This window comes from Panicum hallii, chromosome 1 (genome assembly GCF_002211085.1).
Source record: "Panicum hallii strain FIL2 chromosome 1, PHallii_v3.1, whole genome shotgun sequence".
Classification (NCBI taxonomy): domain Eukaryota; kingdom Viridiplantae; phylum Streptophyta; class Magnoliopsida; order Poales; family Poaceae; genus Panicum; species Panicum hallii.
Genome location: NC_038042.1, coordinates 3,972,477 through 3,985,429, shown reverse-complemented (window position 1 = coordinate 3,985,429; position 12,953 = coordinate 3,972,477). Strand labels below are relative to the sequence as shown.

General features: G+C 51.7%; 1 protein-coding gene across 1 annotated transcript; it reads left to right on the top strand.

Moving 5' to 3' along the window:
* Positions 1-9,430: 9,430 nt before the first annotated feature.
* On the top strand, positions 9,431-12,915 carry LOC112888935 (protein CYPRO4-like). The gene is made up of 2 exons (XM_025955340.1): positions 9,431-11,344; positions 12,400-12,915. Exons 1-2 carry the CDS (start codon positions 9,683-9,685, stop codon positions 12,679-12,681), a joined length of 1,944 nt encoding a protein of 647 aa, XP_025811125.1. The 5' UTR covers positions 9,431-9,682; the 3' UTR covers positions 12,682-12,915.
* Positions 12,916-12,953: the final 38 nt, after the last annotated feature.

Genomic DNA, 12,953 nt, shown 5'->3' with positions numbered 1-12,953 from the left:
GGTAATGGATCTCTAAATTGTAGTCCTTAACCAACTCCAACCATCTCCTCTGCCTTAGGTTCAAATCCGGTTGGGTGAAGATATATTTCAAACTCTTATGGTCGGTGTAAACCTCACACTTATTTCCAATCAAATAATGTCTCCAAATCTTAAGGGCATGCACTACGGCTGCAAGTTCCAAATCATGGGTCGGATAGTTCTGCTCATGGGTCCGGAGTTGGCGGGAAGCATATGCAACGACTTTCCCGTCTTGCATCAGCACACACCCTAACCCTTGTCGGGATGCGTCACAGTAAATGACAAAATCCCGGTGAATGTCCGGTAGGGTCAGCACTGGGGCGGTTGTCAGCCTTTGTTTCAACTCTTGAAAACTTCTTTCACAACTTTCTGTCCAGGCGAACTTCTTCTCCTTCTTAAGAAGCTCCGTTATGGGTCGGGCTATCTTAGAGAATCCCTCAATAAACCTCCGATAGTATCCGGCTAATCCAAGAAAGCTCCTGATTTCACCAACGTTAGTTGGCCGCTGCCAGTTGGAAACTGCTTCGACCTTTTCTGGGTCCACTGCTACACCTTCCGCGGTCAGAATGTGACCAAGGAAAGCTACTCTCTCCAGCCAGAATTCGCACTTGCTAAACTTGGCATATAGTCTATGTATTCTCAGCTTTTCTAATACTACTCGCAGATGTTGCTCATGTTCCTGAATACTCTTGGAGTAGATAAGTATGTCGTCGATAAAGACTACGACAAACTTATCCAGCTCGTCCATAAATACCTTGTTCATGAGGTTCATAAAATAGGCAGGGGCATTGGTTAGTCCGAAGGACATTACGGTGAATTCAAACTGCCCGTAGCGGGTGACAAAAGCTGTCTTAGGGATGTCACTTTCTCTAATCTTGAGCTAAAAATATCCTGACCTCAGATCGATCTTTGAAAAGTACTTGGCTCCTTTTAGCTGATCGAAGAGGTCATCAATCCTGGGGAGGGGGTACTTATTCTTAATGGTAACTTCATTCAGTGCTCGGTAATCTACACACAACCTCATACTCCCATCTTTCTTTTTAACGAATAGGACTGGGGCTCCCCATGGCGACGAGCTTGGTCTGATAAAGCCGATTCGTTGCAGTTCTTCTAGTTGCTTCTTTAATTCTGTCAATTCAGAGGCTGCCATCCTATAGGGTCTCTTGGCTATAGGGGAGGTTCCGGGGATAAGGTCGATGACGAATTCTATATCTCTGTCTGGTGGCATACCGGGGAATTCTTCGGGAAAAACTTCTGGGTATTCGTTTACTACCGGGACTCCTTCTAAGGGCTGGCCTTCCATGCTAAACACCATCGGGTCAAACTTACTATTCCGGGTATGGCAGATCACTTGTACTCCTTCAGGGTTTGTTAGGTGTACCACTTTGTCGGTACAGCCTATGAGACCATTGTGTCGGCTTAACCAGTCCATTCCAAGGATCATGTCTATTCCCCCAGACTTAAGTACTACTAAATCTGCTAGAAATTCTACCCCACTTAAATTGATCCTTACCCATGGACAACCTAATCGACAATTGATGTCGCCCCCAGGCGTCCGGGTTAGTAGGGGTGTTTTTAGTAGTACTGTGGGTATTTTGTGTTTCTCCACAAAGCTTGAGGATATGAACAAGTGCGATGCTCCAGAATCAAATAGTACTATTGCCAGGGCTGAGTTGACTAGGTACTCACCGAGCACTACGCCCTGAGCTTCTTGGGCCTCCTGCGCGTCGATGTGATTGACGCGGGCTCGTCCAAATGATTGCTGAGGCTGTTTCGTCTGCTGGCTGTTGTCGTTATTGCGAATAGGCACTCGGTTGGCGCCGGTTAGGGCTGGTCTGGACCCATTCACCGTGTTGGAGAAGGCTGATGTAGCCGGCTTGTTCTTGGCATAAGGGCAATTGGCAATGTAATGCCCTATCTCTCGGCAGTTGAAACAGGCCCTAACATTGTTGTTGTCGGGGATGACCTGGCTTGCATTGCTCTGCGGGGCCCTCGTGGTATTCTGGCTCTTAAGCGGGGCCTGTGATCCTGTCACTTGAGACTGAGTTCTATACTGCATCGGGGCCTGAGATCTTGGTGCAGTGTAGTTGGAGTTCCTCGGCTTTTGATAGCGGTCTTGTTGGCGGGCCTTACTTTCCAGGAATTTACGTTTATTATCCTTCCTCTCCTCGGCTTTGGCCCTTTCCGTGAGGATAGCTTTGTTCATCAGGGTGTTGAAGTCCGGGTAGATCTGTGGGGTAAGCAAGGTTCGGAGTTCTGGGTTTAACCCCTTCTTGAACATGTCTTGCTTCTTATCGTCGTCGCTCACTTCTTTCGGCGCATATCGGGCCAATTCTATGAACCGGTGGGTGTATTCTTCCACCGTCATGCTTCCTTGCTGCAGTGCGCGGAATTCATCCGCTTTGCGCTTCATGGTGGCCGAAGGGATATGATAGCGGCGGAACTCCCTCACGAATTCCTCCCAAGTAATGGTAGAGGCATCCTCGGCTGCAGCACAATAATTTTCCCACCAGGATAATGCTGTTCCGGTGAGTTGGTGGGCTGCCAGAAGGACTTTGTCTCGGTCCTGGCACTCGAATGGATCGAGTTTCCTTTGAATTACTCGCAACCAGTCGTCTGCATCCAAAGGGTTGCAAGATCCGGCAAAGGTGGGCGGCTTGGTCCTCAGAAAAGCTGTCAGCTTGTCATTCATGTTTTGCCCTCGTGGTTGCCGGTTAACGAGGGCGTTGGCCAATGTTTCCAGTATGAGGGTCTGGTTGTGGATTATCTGTGCCAAGTCTCCGAGGGGTGGGGGTGGTGGTAGTTGCTCTCCTCCTTGATTTTCTCCTCGGTTCTGGCTTACTTCCTGTTCTGCCTGAGGAGGGTTTTGTCCGGCAGGCTATGCTCCGGCACCAGCGGTTGCGGGGTTCCGGCTACGGGAGGCCCTCGTGACGCTCCGGGGAACCATCTGTCGATTGGGTAGAGTGGGGTTAAGATTAGGTGATGTTTAAGTTGTTTAATTCGTATATAGGGCAGAATCTACCTCCTGCCAGTAGTTATATAACACGTAGCACACAACAAACCAGCACAGAACATCACAAACAACAAGCACAAACAACTGTAATACTGCAACGGGGGTACAGCTTGGGGTAAGGCTAGGTCTCGTACTACTCGTCCGGGATCAGGCACAATTTAAACAAAAGCGGTTGGGGACACATCACTAGGGTGGCGTCGGTCATTCTACTCGCGGGGCGTGCCTTCTTCTGGGGCGAGGAGCGCGAGTGATCCTTGCTCGCCATCCTCTGGATTTCCATTGGTCGAGGGTTGCGCTGCAGCATCTCCTTCGGCGGCGGCGGCGGAACTTTCAGGGTTCTCGGGTGGGGCTTGTGTGTTCCCAAAGAGCGTTCCCCATCCTATGACGGGTGTCCCGAGTAGAACATGGTCTTCTCCAATTGCCGGGACTGGTGTTCCACTTCGGGTCCAATCCTGCATACACCGGTCTTGGGCTTGCCTGAGGCCCTCTTGGGCGACTGCTTCGCTACTGACCGCGGCTGCAGCTCTTGCCTCGGCGTGGGCGGCTCGGATCTGCTGTAATCTCACTGCGAGCTCCGCTTGCTCGGCTCGATGGGTCTGCTCTCTCAGAAGGTTGGCTTGCTCATCAAAGAGTTGGTCTAGGGCGGCTAGGTAAGTAGCCACTTGGTACAGGGGACCTTCTTCGTGGCGACGTCGTTCCAGATTCCTCATGCGTGCTTCCCAGACTGGGGTTCTGATGGCCGGCGGGAAGAACTTTGCTGGTGTGGGGGCGAGGTGTTCTTCAAAAATCCGGCACAAATAACGGAGTGTTTTTCTGATGGCCAAGGGGTAGGCGTCCTGGTGTCTAAACCCTGTGGCAGTCACTCGCCAAGGCTGGAGGTCGGGGTAGCGGTTGCTCCTGGCGACGACCAGGATCACCCTGCAGCGGAGGGTACCATGGTGCATGTACTCTCGGCTGTAGTACCTTGGGCGCTCCGTAACGCCAAGGCCTTCCAGGGTGTTGATCAAAAGGCTGGGGAAGCCAGGTACAGCTTGGCAATCGCCCTGGGTCCATCCTTCCTCAGCCATCTGAAACAAGAATAGGGTAAACAATCTGGCACAGGTGCAAAAGGAGTAGATAACAGTTATTATTACAACAGTGATGGTACAGTTTTCATGGATACGTGGTCGTTAGGGTAGGGTTTTAGCTCGGGGTGCTAATCCTATCATGGGGATTCTTCCTCGGTCCTGATAGAGCGCTTCTTTATTGGAAGGAACCGATCCATCTCATTTTCGGTCTGAGTACCCTTATCCCAATGGGTTTCCATGGGTTCTTCTTCTTCTTCTTCTATCCATCCACCTATTCCGTTGCGGTTCTCGTATTCTTGCATCTGGGCTTGAAGGGCGGCTAAGGAATATTCGGCGTTTGCAGCTCTTGTCCGTTGTTCCTCCAGCTCCTGGGTTATCCTTTCAATCCCACTGATTAGCTGCTTCAGTTGTGCCGCCTGTTCGCGGCAGAGTGCATCCAAGCCAGTAAGGTAGATGGACAGGTGGGAGACCGTATCTTCTAGGTCTTCTTCTTCTCGTCCAAGTCCTCTCATCCGGGCAATCCAAGTGCGTCCTCTTCCTTCAGTGGGTGGGAAAAATCCCATAGGAGTCCGCTGAAGGTGGTGCCTGTAGAGCACACGCAGCCGTCGCAGGGCTTTACGGGCGGCTTTTCGGTAGGTGTCGGGGAAGCGAAAGCCAGTGGTGGAGATGAACCAAGGGTCCACATCAGGGTAGCGGGTGCTCCTCTCCACAAAGATCATCGTGTCGCACCGAAGGGTGCCTCCGGAGGTGTATTCTCGGTAGGCGTACTCGGGCGGTTCCATAACCCCAACGCGTTCCAGGCTGAGTAATAGTAACTTAGGAAGGCCGGGCTCCGCGTGGCAGATCCCGTTGACCCATCCATTGTCAGCCATCTGGAACAGGGCAAGAACCAAGGGTGAGTGTTTGTGCAGGAAAAAGAACTAAGTTAGCACAAGTCCTAGGGCTTGAAAAAGGGTCTCGCTCCTAGGGTCACGTCCTACGGCCAGCCTCCGGCTCTGATACCACCTGAAGCGTCCCCCCCATCAGGGAAGACTTAAAAGTGTCGAATTATCAGTCCCAGGAGGCTGATAACACTTTTATTACATCAGATGGTACATCACCGTACAACTCTGCGCGGTAATGGGCAGTGAAGCGCCACTATCGCGAGGATTACAACTAAAACCCACACTAATATACTAGCTACGAAAAGAGGATCATCAGAGTCTTGCGCCATGCGGAATCCAACGGGGCCTCAACCACAGGCAAGACTGGGTGCAGGACGAAACCCTACTCGTTGTCTTCGGGGACGTAGTCTGGGTCTTCCACTGTAAAAGTAAGAAAGGGGTGAGTACAAACGTACTCAGCAAGTCCAATCACACCCACGGAGGGGTATAACAAAAATTAATGCACAGGACAATCCAAGGAATAAGGTTATGGTTCGTTTGCGGAAAACTCTGTTGTATGCAGGGGTTTATTTTAAAAACATTTTTAAAACGAGTTTTCCTTGTACCAAGGAGCACACGGTGTTGATCCACACGGATCCAAGTTTTAAACTGCTACCGGACTCCCCGTCCGCCGTAGCACACGGCACAACTGCCGGACACTTTCCAAACAACTCACACCAGCCCATCCATTCCCAGAGATAAACACTAGTTATGTGACCACACCATAACTTGCCCAGTACCGTGGGCACGGCTATTCGAATAGATTTTAACTCTGCAGAGGTGTGCAACTTTACCCACAGGTGGGGTACCACAGCACGATCACCGTAGTGTCGGTGCAGATCCCAACAAAGCCATTACCCACCTTAGCTAGACCTGACTAGCCATCACGGGATCCATCAAGGGGTCATTCGACCTACCTCCGAGGTTTAACCAGGGCATAAGTCACACAGAGCTTATCCCTTCTCCTTGGTCACCCGTTGCTCTCAGCTCTCCTGATGACTATCAGGCTAACTAGTGGGATTTATGCTAAGCCGTTGCCCATACAACGGTCAAGTGGTTCGCACGACCAGAAGCTAGGTGAGATGTCACATCAACTCGGTCCTTAGGGGTGACAGGATGGATATCTCCCTCCTTTGCCCTACCACACAGGTACGAGCACACCAACGGCAATTCACACAGAAATGCCATCCACCCCGTCTGACTCGTCTTTCGAAACCACATTTTTATCCCTTCCCACACACACGCATTTTCTTTATAAATCAGGCGGTCAAGGTATGGTTATTTCAAACAAGGGTGGCTATCCTACCAGGTTTCCAGCACGCAAAACCATGCAATTCTATAAAACCGGCCACTGGGTTGTGTTTATAAAAACTAGGACAAAAACATGCATCAAAGGGCGGAATTGAACTTGCCATCGTCAAAGCCTTGCGGGAAATCCTGATCGAAGCACTGTCCCACGGGTTCGGGGTCGCAGCACTGGTCCTCGTTCACTTGGTCACAGTCGGGACCTTCCTCGTTCACTCCGTGTTTTACGACGCAAACAAACAGACACACAACCAAGCACAAGAATTAAAAACTTTTATCGTTGAGCTTGAATCAGAAATAATTTAGCTACGGAGGTAGGGGTAATATTTTTGGGTGGTTTCTTAATGGCATGGCTAGAACTATACTAGAAAGGGCGTGGTAAAGTTTCGGGTCGATCGGAGGTCGTTTCGCACATAAAATGACGAGTTAAAGACGGTTTCAGGGACTAAACAAGGGTTTAGGGGCCTATTCGTAACTATACGGAAAGGACAAGGACCTATTTGCGAATCCTAGAAATATTCAGGGTACGCTGAAAGGTGTCGAGTGTATTTAGGTTTACGTAATCGAGGGGTTTGGTTCGAAATGCTAGAAAGAGTAGGGTCTTTTTAGCAAAAAGGGGGCATCTAGAGAAGGGGGGGTTCCTTTGGGGTATTACAGGAAAAAGGAGGGGGCTTCGGGCAAAAAGGCCCCTTTCTTCCTCCTCTCCCCCGCACAAAACAGAGGAGGGAAAAGGGGGCACCGGCGGCGGCCAAATCCGGCCGGCCCGGGGCTCGGTGGCGGCTAGGGGGTGGGGGAAAAGGAAGAGGGGGAGGAGGAGAACCGATCCCCGGCCTTACCTCGGGCCGGGGTGGCGCGTGGAGGCCGGGCGGCGGCGGACCGAGGGCGGCGGCGGGGCTGTGAGCGGCGGCGGCGCTGGAGGCGAGGGAGGTGGCAGGCGGTGGCAGTGGAGGCCGTGGGGAAAGAGGGGCGGGGTGAGGGCCTATTTATAGGCCCTCAAAGGCGGCGGGTGGCGGTGGCCGGTGGGGAGGCCGGCGAGCGGCGCGGAGCGCGTTAATGGCGGCCGCGTCGTGGCGTCCGTGTCGCCGAGTGGCGGCGCAGGCGGCGAGGCCGGGGCGACGTGACGCGTGCGGGCACGTGGGGCGACGCAGTGCAGCGCGCGCGGCACAGCAGCGGCGGGCGGCGCGTCGTCCGTGCGCGCGTGCGCGCGTAGCGCGGCACGGCGCGGGCCAGGGCGAGGGCGCGGCAACGTGCGGCGCGGCGCGGCGGTCAGCGCGGTACGCGGGGCACGCGGAGCACGAGGGGTGGGCGTGCGTGCGCAGCACGGCCGGGGCAGCGCGGGCGGCTTGGCCGGCGTCCGGGCGTGCGCGGTAGTGGCAGGCGGCGCGGCGTCGCGGGCGCGCGTGCGTGCCGGGCAGAGCGCGAGCGGCGGCTGGCGCGGCGCGGCACGCGGCCACGCGCGGCGTGTGCGCAGGAGGGGAGGGGGCCGCAGCTCGGGGCCAAGCAGGAGGGGCCGGCGTGGCAGAGCGGCGCTCGGAAGCAAGGGAGAGGAGGAGGGAGGAGAGGGGGAAAAGAAAAAGGAGAAAGGAGGGAAGAAAGGAAAGAAAGAAAGAAAAGGAATGAGAAAAGAAATAGAAGGGAGAGAGAAAAGAGAAAAGAGAAAAGGGAGAAAAGGGTGGGGCGCGTCGGCGCCGGTCGCGGCGGCGATCGCGGCCGGTCGGCCACGCGCGCGCAGGATTCGCGCGCCGCGCGAGAAAGGGCTTGCGCCGGCGCTAATTGGGGAAAGCGGTCGCGCGGTCGTCGTGACGCGGTGGCGAGGGTCGAGGCGGTGCGCGTGGGGGAGGCCGGGCATTGTGTGGCACAGGGCGGGGAACGCAACGCGCACGTGTGGCAGAGAGGGTCAGGGTTTTACAGTGAATCAATTTTTAGTCGGAATACTCTATCGCGTAGTTTAGGCTTGAAAATTTTTTTCGGGGCGTTACAGTTACTGGTCCTGACTCCTAAAGTCTCAAAAAGATAATGAGATTTGAAGTTCTAGGAGCTTTTCATTGAAATGCCATTAATCTTTGTGTGAGCGATACCGTAGCACCAACAGTCCAACAGACGGAGGTATCTTCTTGGATCTTTACGATTTAACCTGAGGAAAAATCTTTGCATGCTGCCGTGTTGATGTCTCAATCCAACCGGATGATGTTGAGTCGAGTTTGAGTGGAGTTGTGCGGCTGTATTGATGTCATCATTCAACCACCAGCAGCAGGTGAACCAGGTGGTGTTGTTGTTCGTTGTTATACCCAATTTAGGCTTTACTTTTTTTTAGTATAATATTTTTTTAGTGTTTTTTAATATAATCGGCAGCTCTTTTACCTGGTTCGTTAAAAAAAATGTATGCATACTATGATTAGTTTCAGCTTTAGCCGAGACCAGGGTAGGTCACCTAAGTACTAAACCCAACTCTGATCCTGCTCATCGATTTTCAGTTTCCATCTTGAGATCATTGGTAAAATAGTAGTAATAGATCGTGAGACTGCAGTAATATAATTCTCACAGTTTTTATTTGCTATCTTGAGAAATATCAAAACTTGAAAAAAATATAAACACCCAATTTTTTAAAAAAAATCCGGGAAACTATTATTCATCTTATGAATTCGAGCTGCATTTTCACTCTGAAATTTTGAATCACTGAGTTCAGGCTGTCTCCAACGGGAGACTCTGAACCGTTCTCTACCCTATATACAGAGAAGATTCCGTTCTCTATATGCTCCAGCAGCGTTCTCTAAATAGTTCTCTAAAATAGAGAACGCTACATGTTTTCTCTATATATAGAGATTCTCTCTCCTCTTCTCTATTTTTTCTTTACGTTTTAAACACTGGATTAAATAAAAATAAATATGTCCATAGCATTTGAGGTATGATAAATATGTACGTACAAAAATTTGGAACAAAATACGTTTCTAATATAGAGTTTAATGTATAGAGAACGAGATTTAGAGAATGTTGTTGGAGAGAAATGAGATATAGAGGAGAGAATTTTATAGAGAAGTGTATAAACGACGGATATAAAGAATGATGCAGAGAATGATGTTGGAGATACCCTCGGATCGAGCGCTTGGGTGTCACTGTCACGGTCCTACGGATTTCAGTTTGAATTGCGTACCGTTTGGCCTTCCGTTCTGAAGGCGCGTTATTCTATTCATCACTTCATCTCCCAGATCCCCTTCCCCACTTGCAACGCAAAACCCCACCTCCACCTTCCTTCGCCTCCCCTCTCCGCCCCCAAATTTCAAATCCCCGCACGCTCCTCCTCCGCTCCCCCCATCCACACCTCTTCGCCGAAACCCTAGCCGCTCGCCGCCGCCGCCATGGGAGGTTCGCACAGCCGCGAGGACCTGGACCTCTCCGACTCCGACTCGGAGGACGCGGAGTCCCGGGCCTCCGACAACTCTTCCGACTACGGCACGCCGCCCCTGGCCTCCGCCTCCTCCAAGGCGGCAGGCGGCGCGGGCGCGGCCACCCCCGCCTCCATCGATGCCATCGACCGCCACCTCCGCAGCCTCCACCTCAAGTACAACGAGCCCATCTCCCCGAACCCTAGCCCCGGCCCCGCCCCCACCGCCAACCCGGCGGCCCTCAACGCCGTCAAGCTGTACCTCCACATCGGCGGCTCCTCTCCGTCCGCCAAGTGGATCGTCTCCGACCGCCTCGCCGCCGCATCCTTCGTCCGCACCGGCGACGACGAGGACGACGACGCGCCCACCACCGGCCCCTGGTGCCTCGTCGTGGGGTCGAAGATCCGGGCCAGGGTCGGGCCCGAGCTGCAGCTCAAGACCTTCCCCGCGCAGCGCCGGGTGGACTTCGTCGCCGACGGCGTCTGGGCCCTTAAGTTCCTCCACGCCGACGGATTCGGCGACTTCTGCGCCAAGTACCATAACTGCTTGTTTGAGAACAGCTACGGCGTCGCCGCCACCGCCGAGGGCCGCGCCAAGGTGTTCGGGAAGGACTTCGCGGCGTGGGCACGCCCGGAGGATGGTGACGAGTCCATTTGGGAGGATGCCACCGATGGGTTCTCTCCGGGGGCCAAGGGCAGCCCGATGCCGCCGCGGACCCCCACGCTGAAGCCACTGATGGAGGATCTGAGGGAGTTCGAGGAGCCGGTTGAGGAAGGCAGTGGGATTCAGAGTCTTGCGCTTGGTGCGCTAGATAACAGCTTCCTGGTCGGAGATTCGGGCATTCAGGTGGTTCGGAATTTCGAACACGGGATACACGGCAAGGGGGTGTCTGTGAAGTTTTCTGGGGGGAGCACGAACTTCTCAACTCCTAAGAAGGCACTTCTGATGCGTGCAGAGACTAACATGCTGTTGATGAGCCCTGCCACTAATGGGAAGCCTCATGCCAAGGGGGTTCATCAGCTCGACATCGAGACTGGGAAGGTGGTGTCAGAATGGAGATTTGAGAAGGATGGAGCTGATATAAACATGAGGGATATCACAAATGATAGCAAAGGTGCACAGATGGATCCGTCAGAATCCACCTTCTTGGGCCTGGATGACAATCGATTGTGCCGGTGGGATATGAGGGACCGGAGGGGTATTGTGCAGGACCTGGCAAGTGCAACTGAATCACCAGTATTGCAATGGACCCAGGGGCATCAGTTTTCCCGGGGAACGAACTTTCAGTGTTTTGCTTCTACTGGTGATGGTTCCATAGTTGTTGGATCATTGGATGGGAAGATCCGATTGTACTCGAAGAGCTCTATGAGGATGGCGAAGACAGCCTTTCCAGGGCTGGGTTCGCCAATTACTCATGTAGATGTGACTTACGATGGAAAATGGATTTTAGGGACAACCGATACATACCTGATTCTAATATGCACCATTTTCATTGACAAGGATGGAAAGGAGAAGACTGGATTTAGTGGGAGAATGGGGAACAGAATTGCTGCTCCAAGGTTGCTGAAGCTCAACCCATTGGACTCTCATCTCGCCGGCGCAAACAACAGGTTCCGGGAGGGAAGGTTCTCTTGGGTGAGTATACCTTGCCACTTTCTTACTATGAAATTATGTTCATATTACCACTGACTATACAAATGGTCATTGCACTTCTTTGGTAGCATTCCGATATTGTGCATGATCAAAACCGACAGAATTGGTTATACTGCTATATTCAGTGACCTGTAACTATCAATTTATAAGAGTATAGATCATGTAGAAGTGCTTCAGTTGTACATTAGTGTTAGGTTCCGTTATGTGGCCTTTGCTTACAATGATTGGGCATTTTTCCCTGTTTAATTTAATCACACCCCTTGACATTCAATACATGTCTCCTGCGGTTTTACAGTTGTGTATGCCTCTGGTTTGTTAATGTTAAGCATTGCCTACTCTAGGATGTCGTGACTGATGCATATTAGTTCGGTGTAGCCTTTTAGTACTATAATAGTATAATGCATACCAACTTTCACTTTCCATGGAAATGGAGTATGCTAGAAAAATAGTGTGATGCTGTATCATACTATAAAGACAGTAAATTCAGTTCCAATTTAGTATAGGTTGGATGACATTCATCAGCATTGTCAAGCTAGCACAGCAATGTGTCTACCACAAATTCATCTACCTTTTCATGCCTGATGTTTGCTAAAACTGTTACTTGATTGAGCTCACTGCGGAGTACCTAGGATCCAGATTTGGTGCTGGTAACCTGCATGTGCATATGATGCATGTTTTGTTAAGAAACCACCTTGTATGCTTCCTTGTACTATTTCAATACAGTTCAGTGGAGCATGTTGTTTCAGCTGCTTTGAAACTATTAGTACGTGTACTTGAATATTTATCTAAGATAAACTAGAAATACCCCTAATGCCGATGAAACATTGCTGTATCTGATACATCTTGAATCACCTGCTGTGATGTCCATGCCACTAATTGCAGAGACTATGATCAAATGGTTAATGTAATTTCAGTAACTTGAAATACCCCTAATGCTGTTTTCTGATTAACGAAAACCCATTAGCCACCATCATGAGCGGTCGGGTGCATTTGTTGACTGTTGAGACTAGCCCTCATCCCTTGTCATGACCGTGCAGGTGACAGAGAACGGGAAGCAGGAGCGGCACCTTGTGGCCACGGTGGGGAAGTACAGTGTGGTGTGGAACTTCCTGCAGGTCAAGAACAGCCACCACGAGTGCTACCAGTACCAGGAGGGTCTCAAAAGCTGCTACTGCTATAAGGTGATCCCGAAGGACGAGTCCATTGTGGCAAGTCGCTTCATGCATGACAAGTACGCCATCAGCGACTCCCCTGAGGCACCACTGGTGGTGGCCACGCCCATGAAGGTCACTTCCTTCAGCATATCCAGCAGGCACTAGCTCCGTGCTGCTCTTCCACCTTGTCGTCCGGGCCGGTCGATTGGTTCGCATGTTGTGCCGTGTAACTCACACCTACAGATAATCTGTTTCTATTTCGTTCTGTTTTGGTAGTCTTACTGTTGAGCTTAAGCTTGGTGACTGTCTTTGATGGTCAGTTGGAAGATTGAGAATTCTATGTATGCTGTCGAATTGATTTTTTTTTTGTGGCTCTGAGTAAAATCTGGAATGTGGTCGTTCATTGCTTGTTGACTCGGTAGTGATGTGCAGCTTTG

Bases quoted from the DNA above. Each gene is read 5' to 3' on its own strand.
- LOC112888935 (XM_025955340.1), top strand. From the start codon at position 9,683: ATGGGAGGTTCGCACAGCCGCGAGGACCTGGACCTCTCCGACTCCGAC. The intron at 11,345-12,399 runs GTGAGTATACCT...ATGACCGTGCAG, and splicing joins GGGAGGGAAGGTTCTCTTGG to GTGACAGAGAACGGGAAGCA.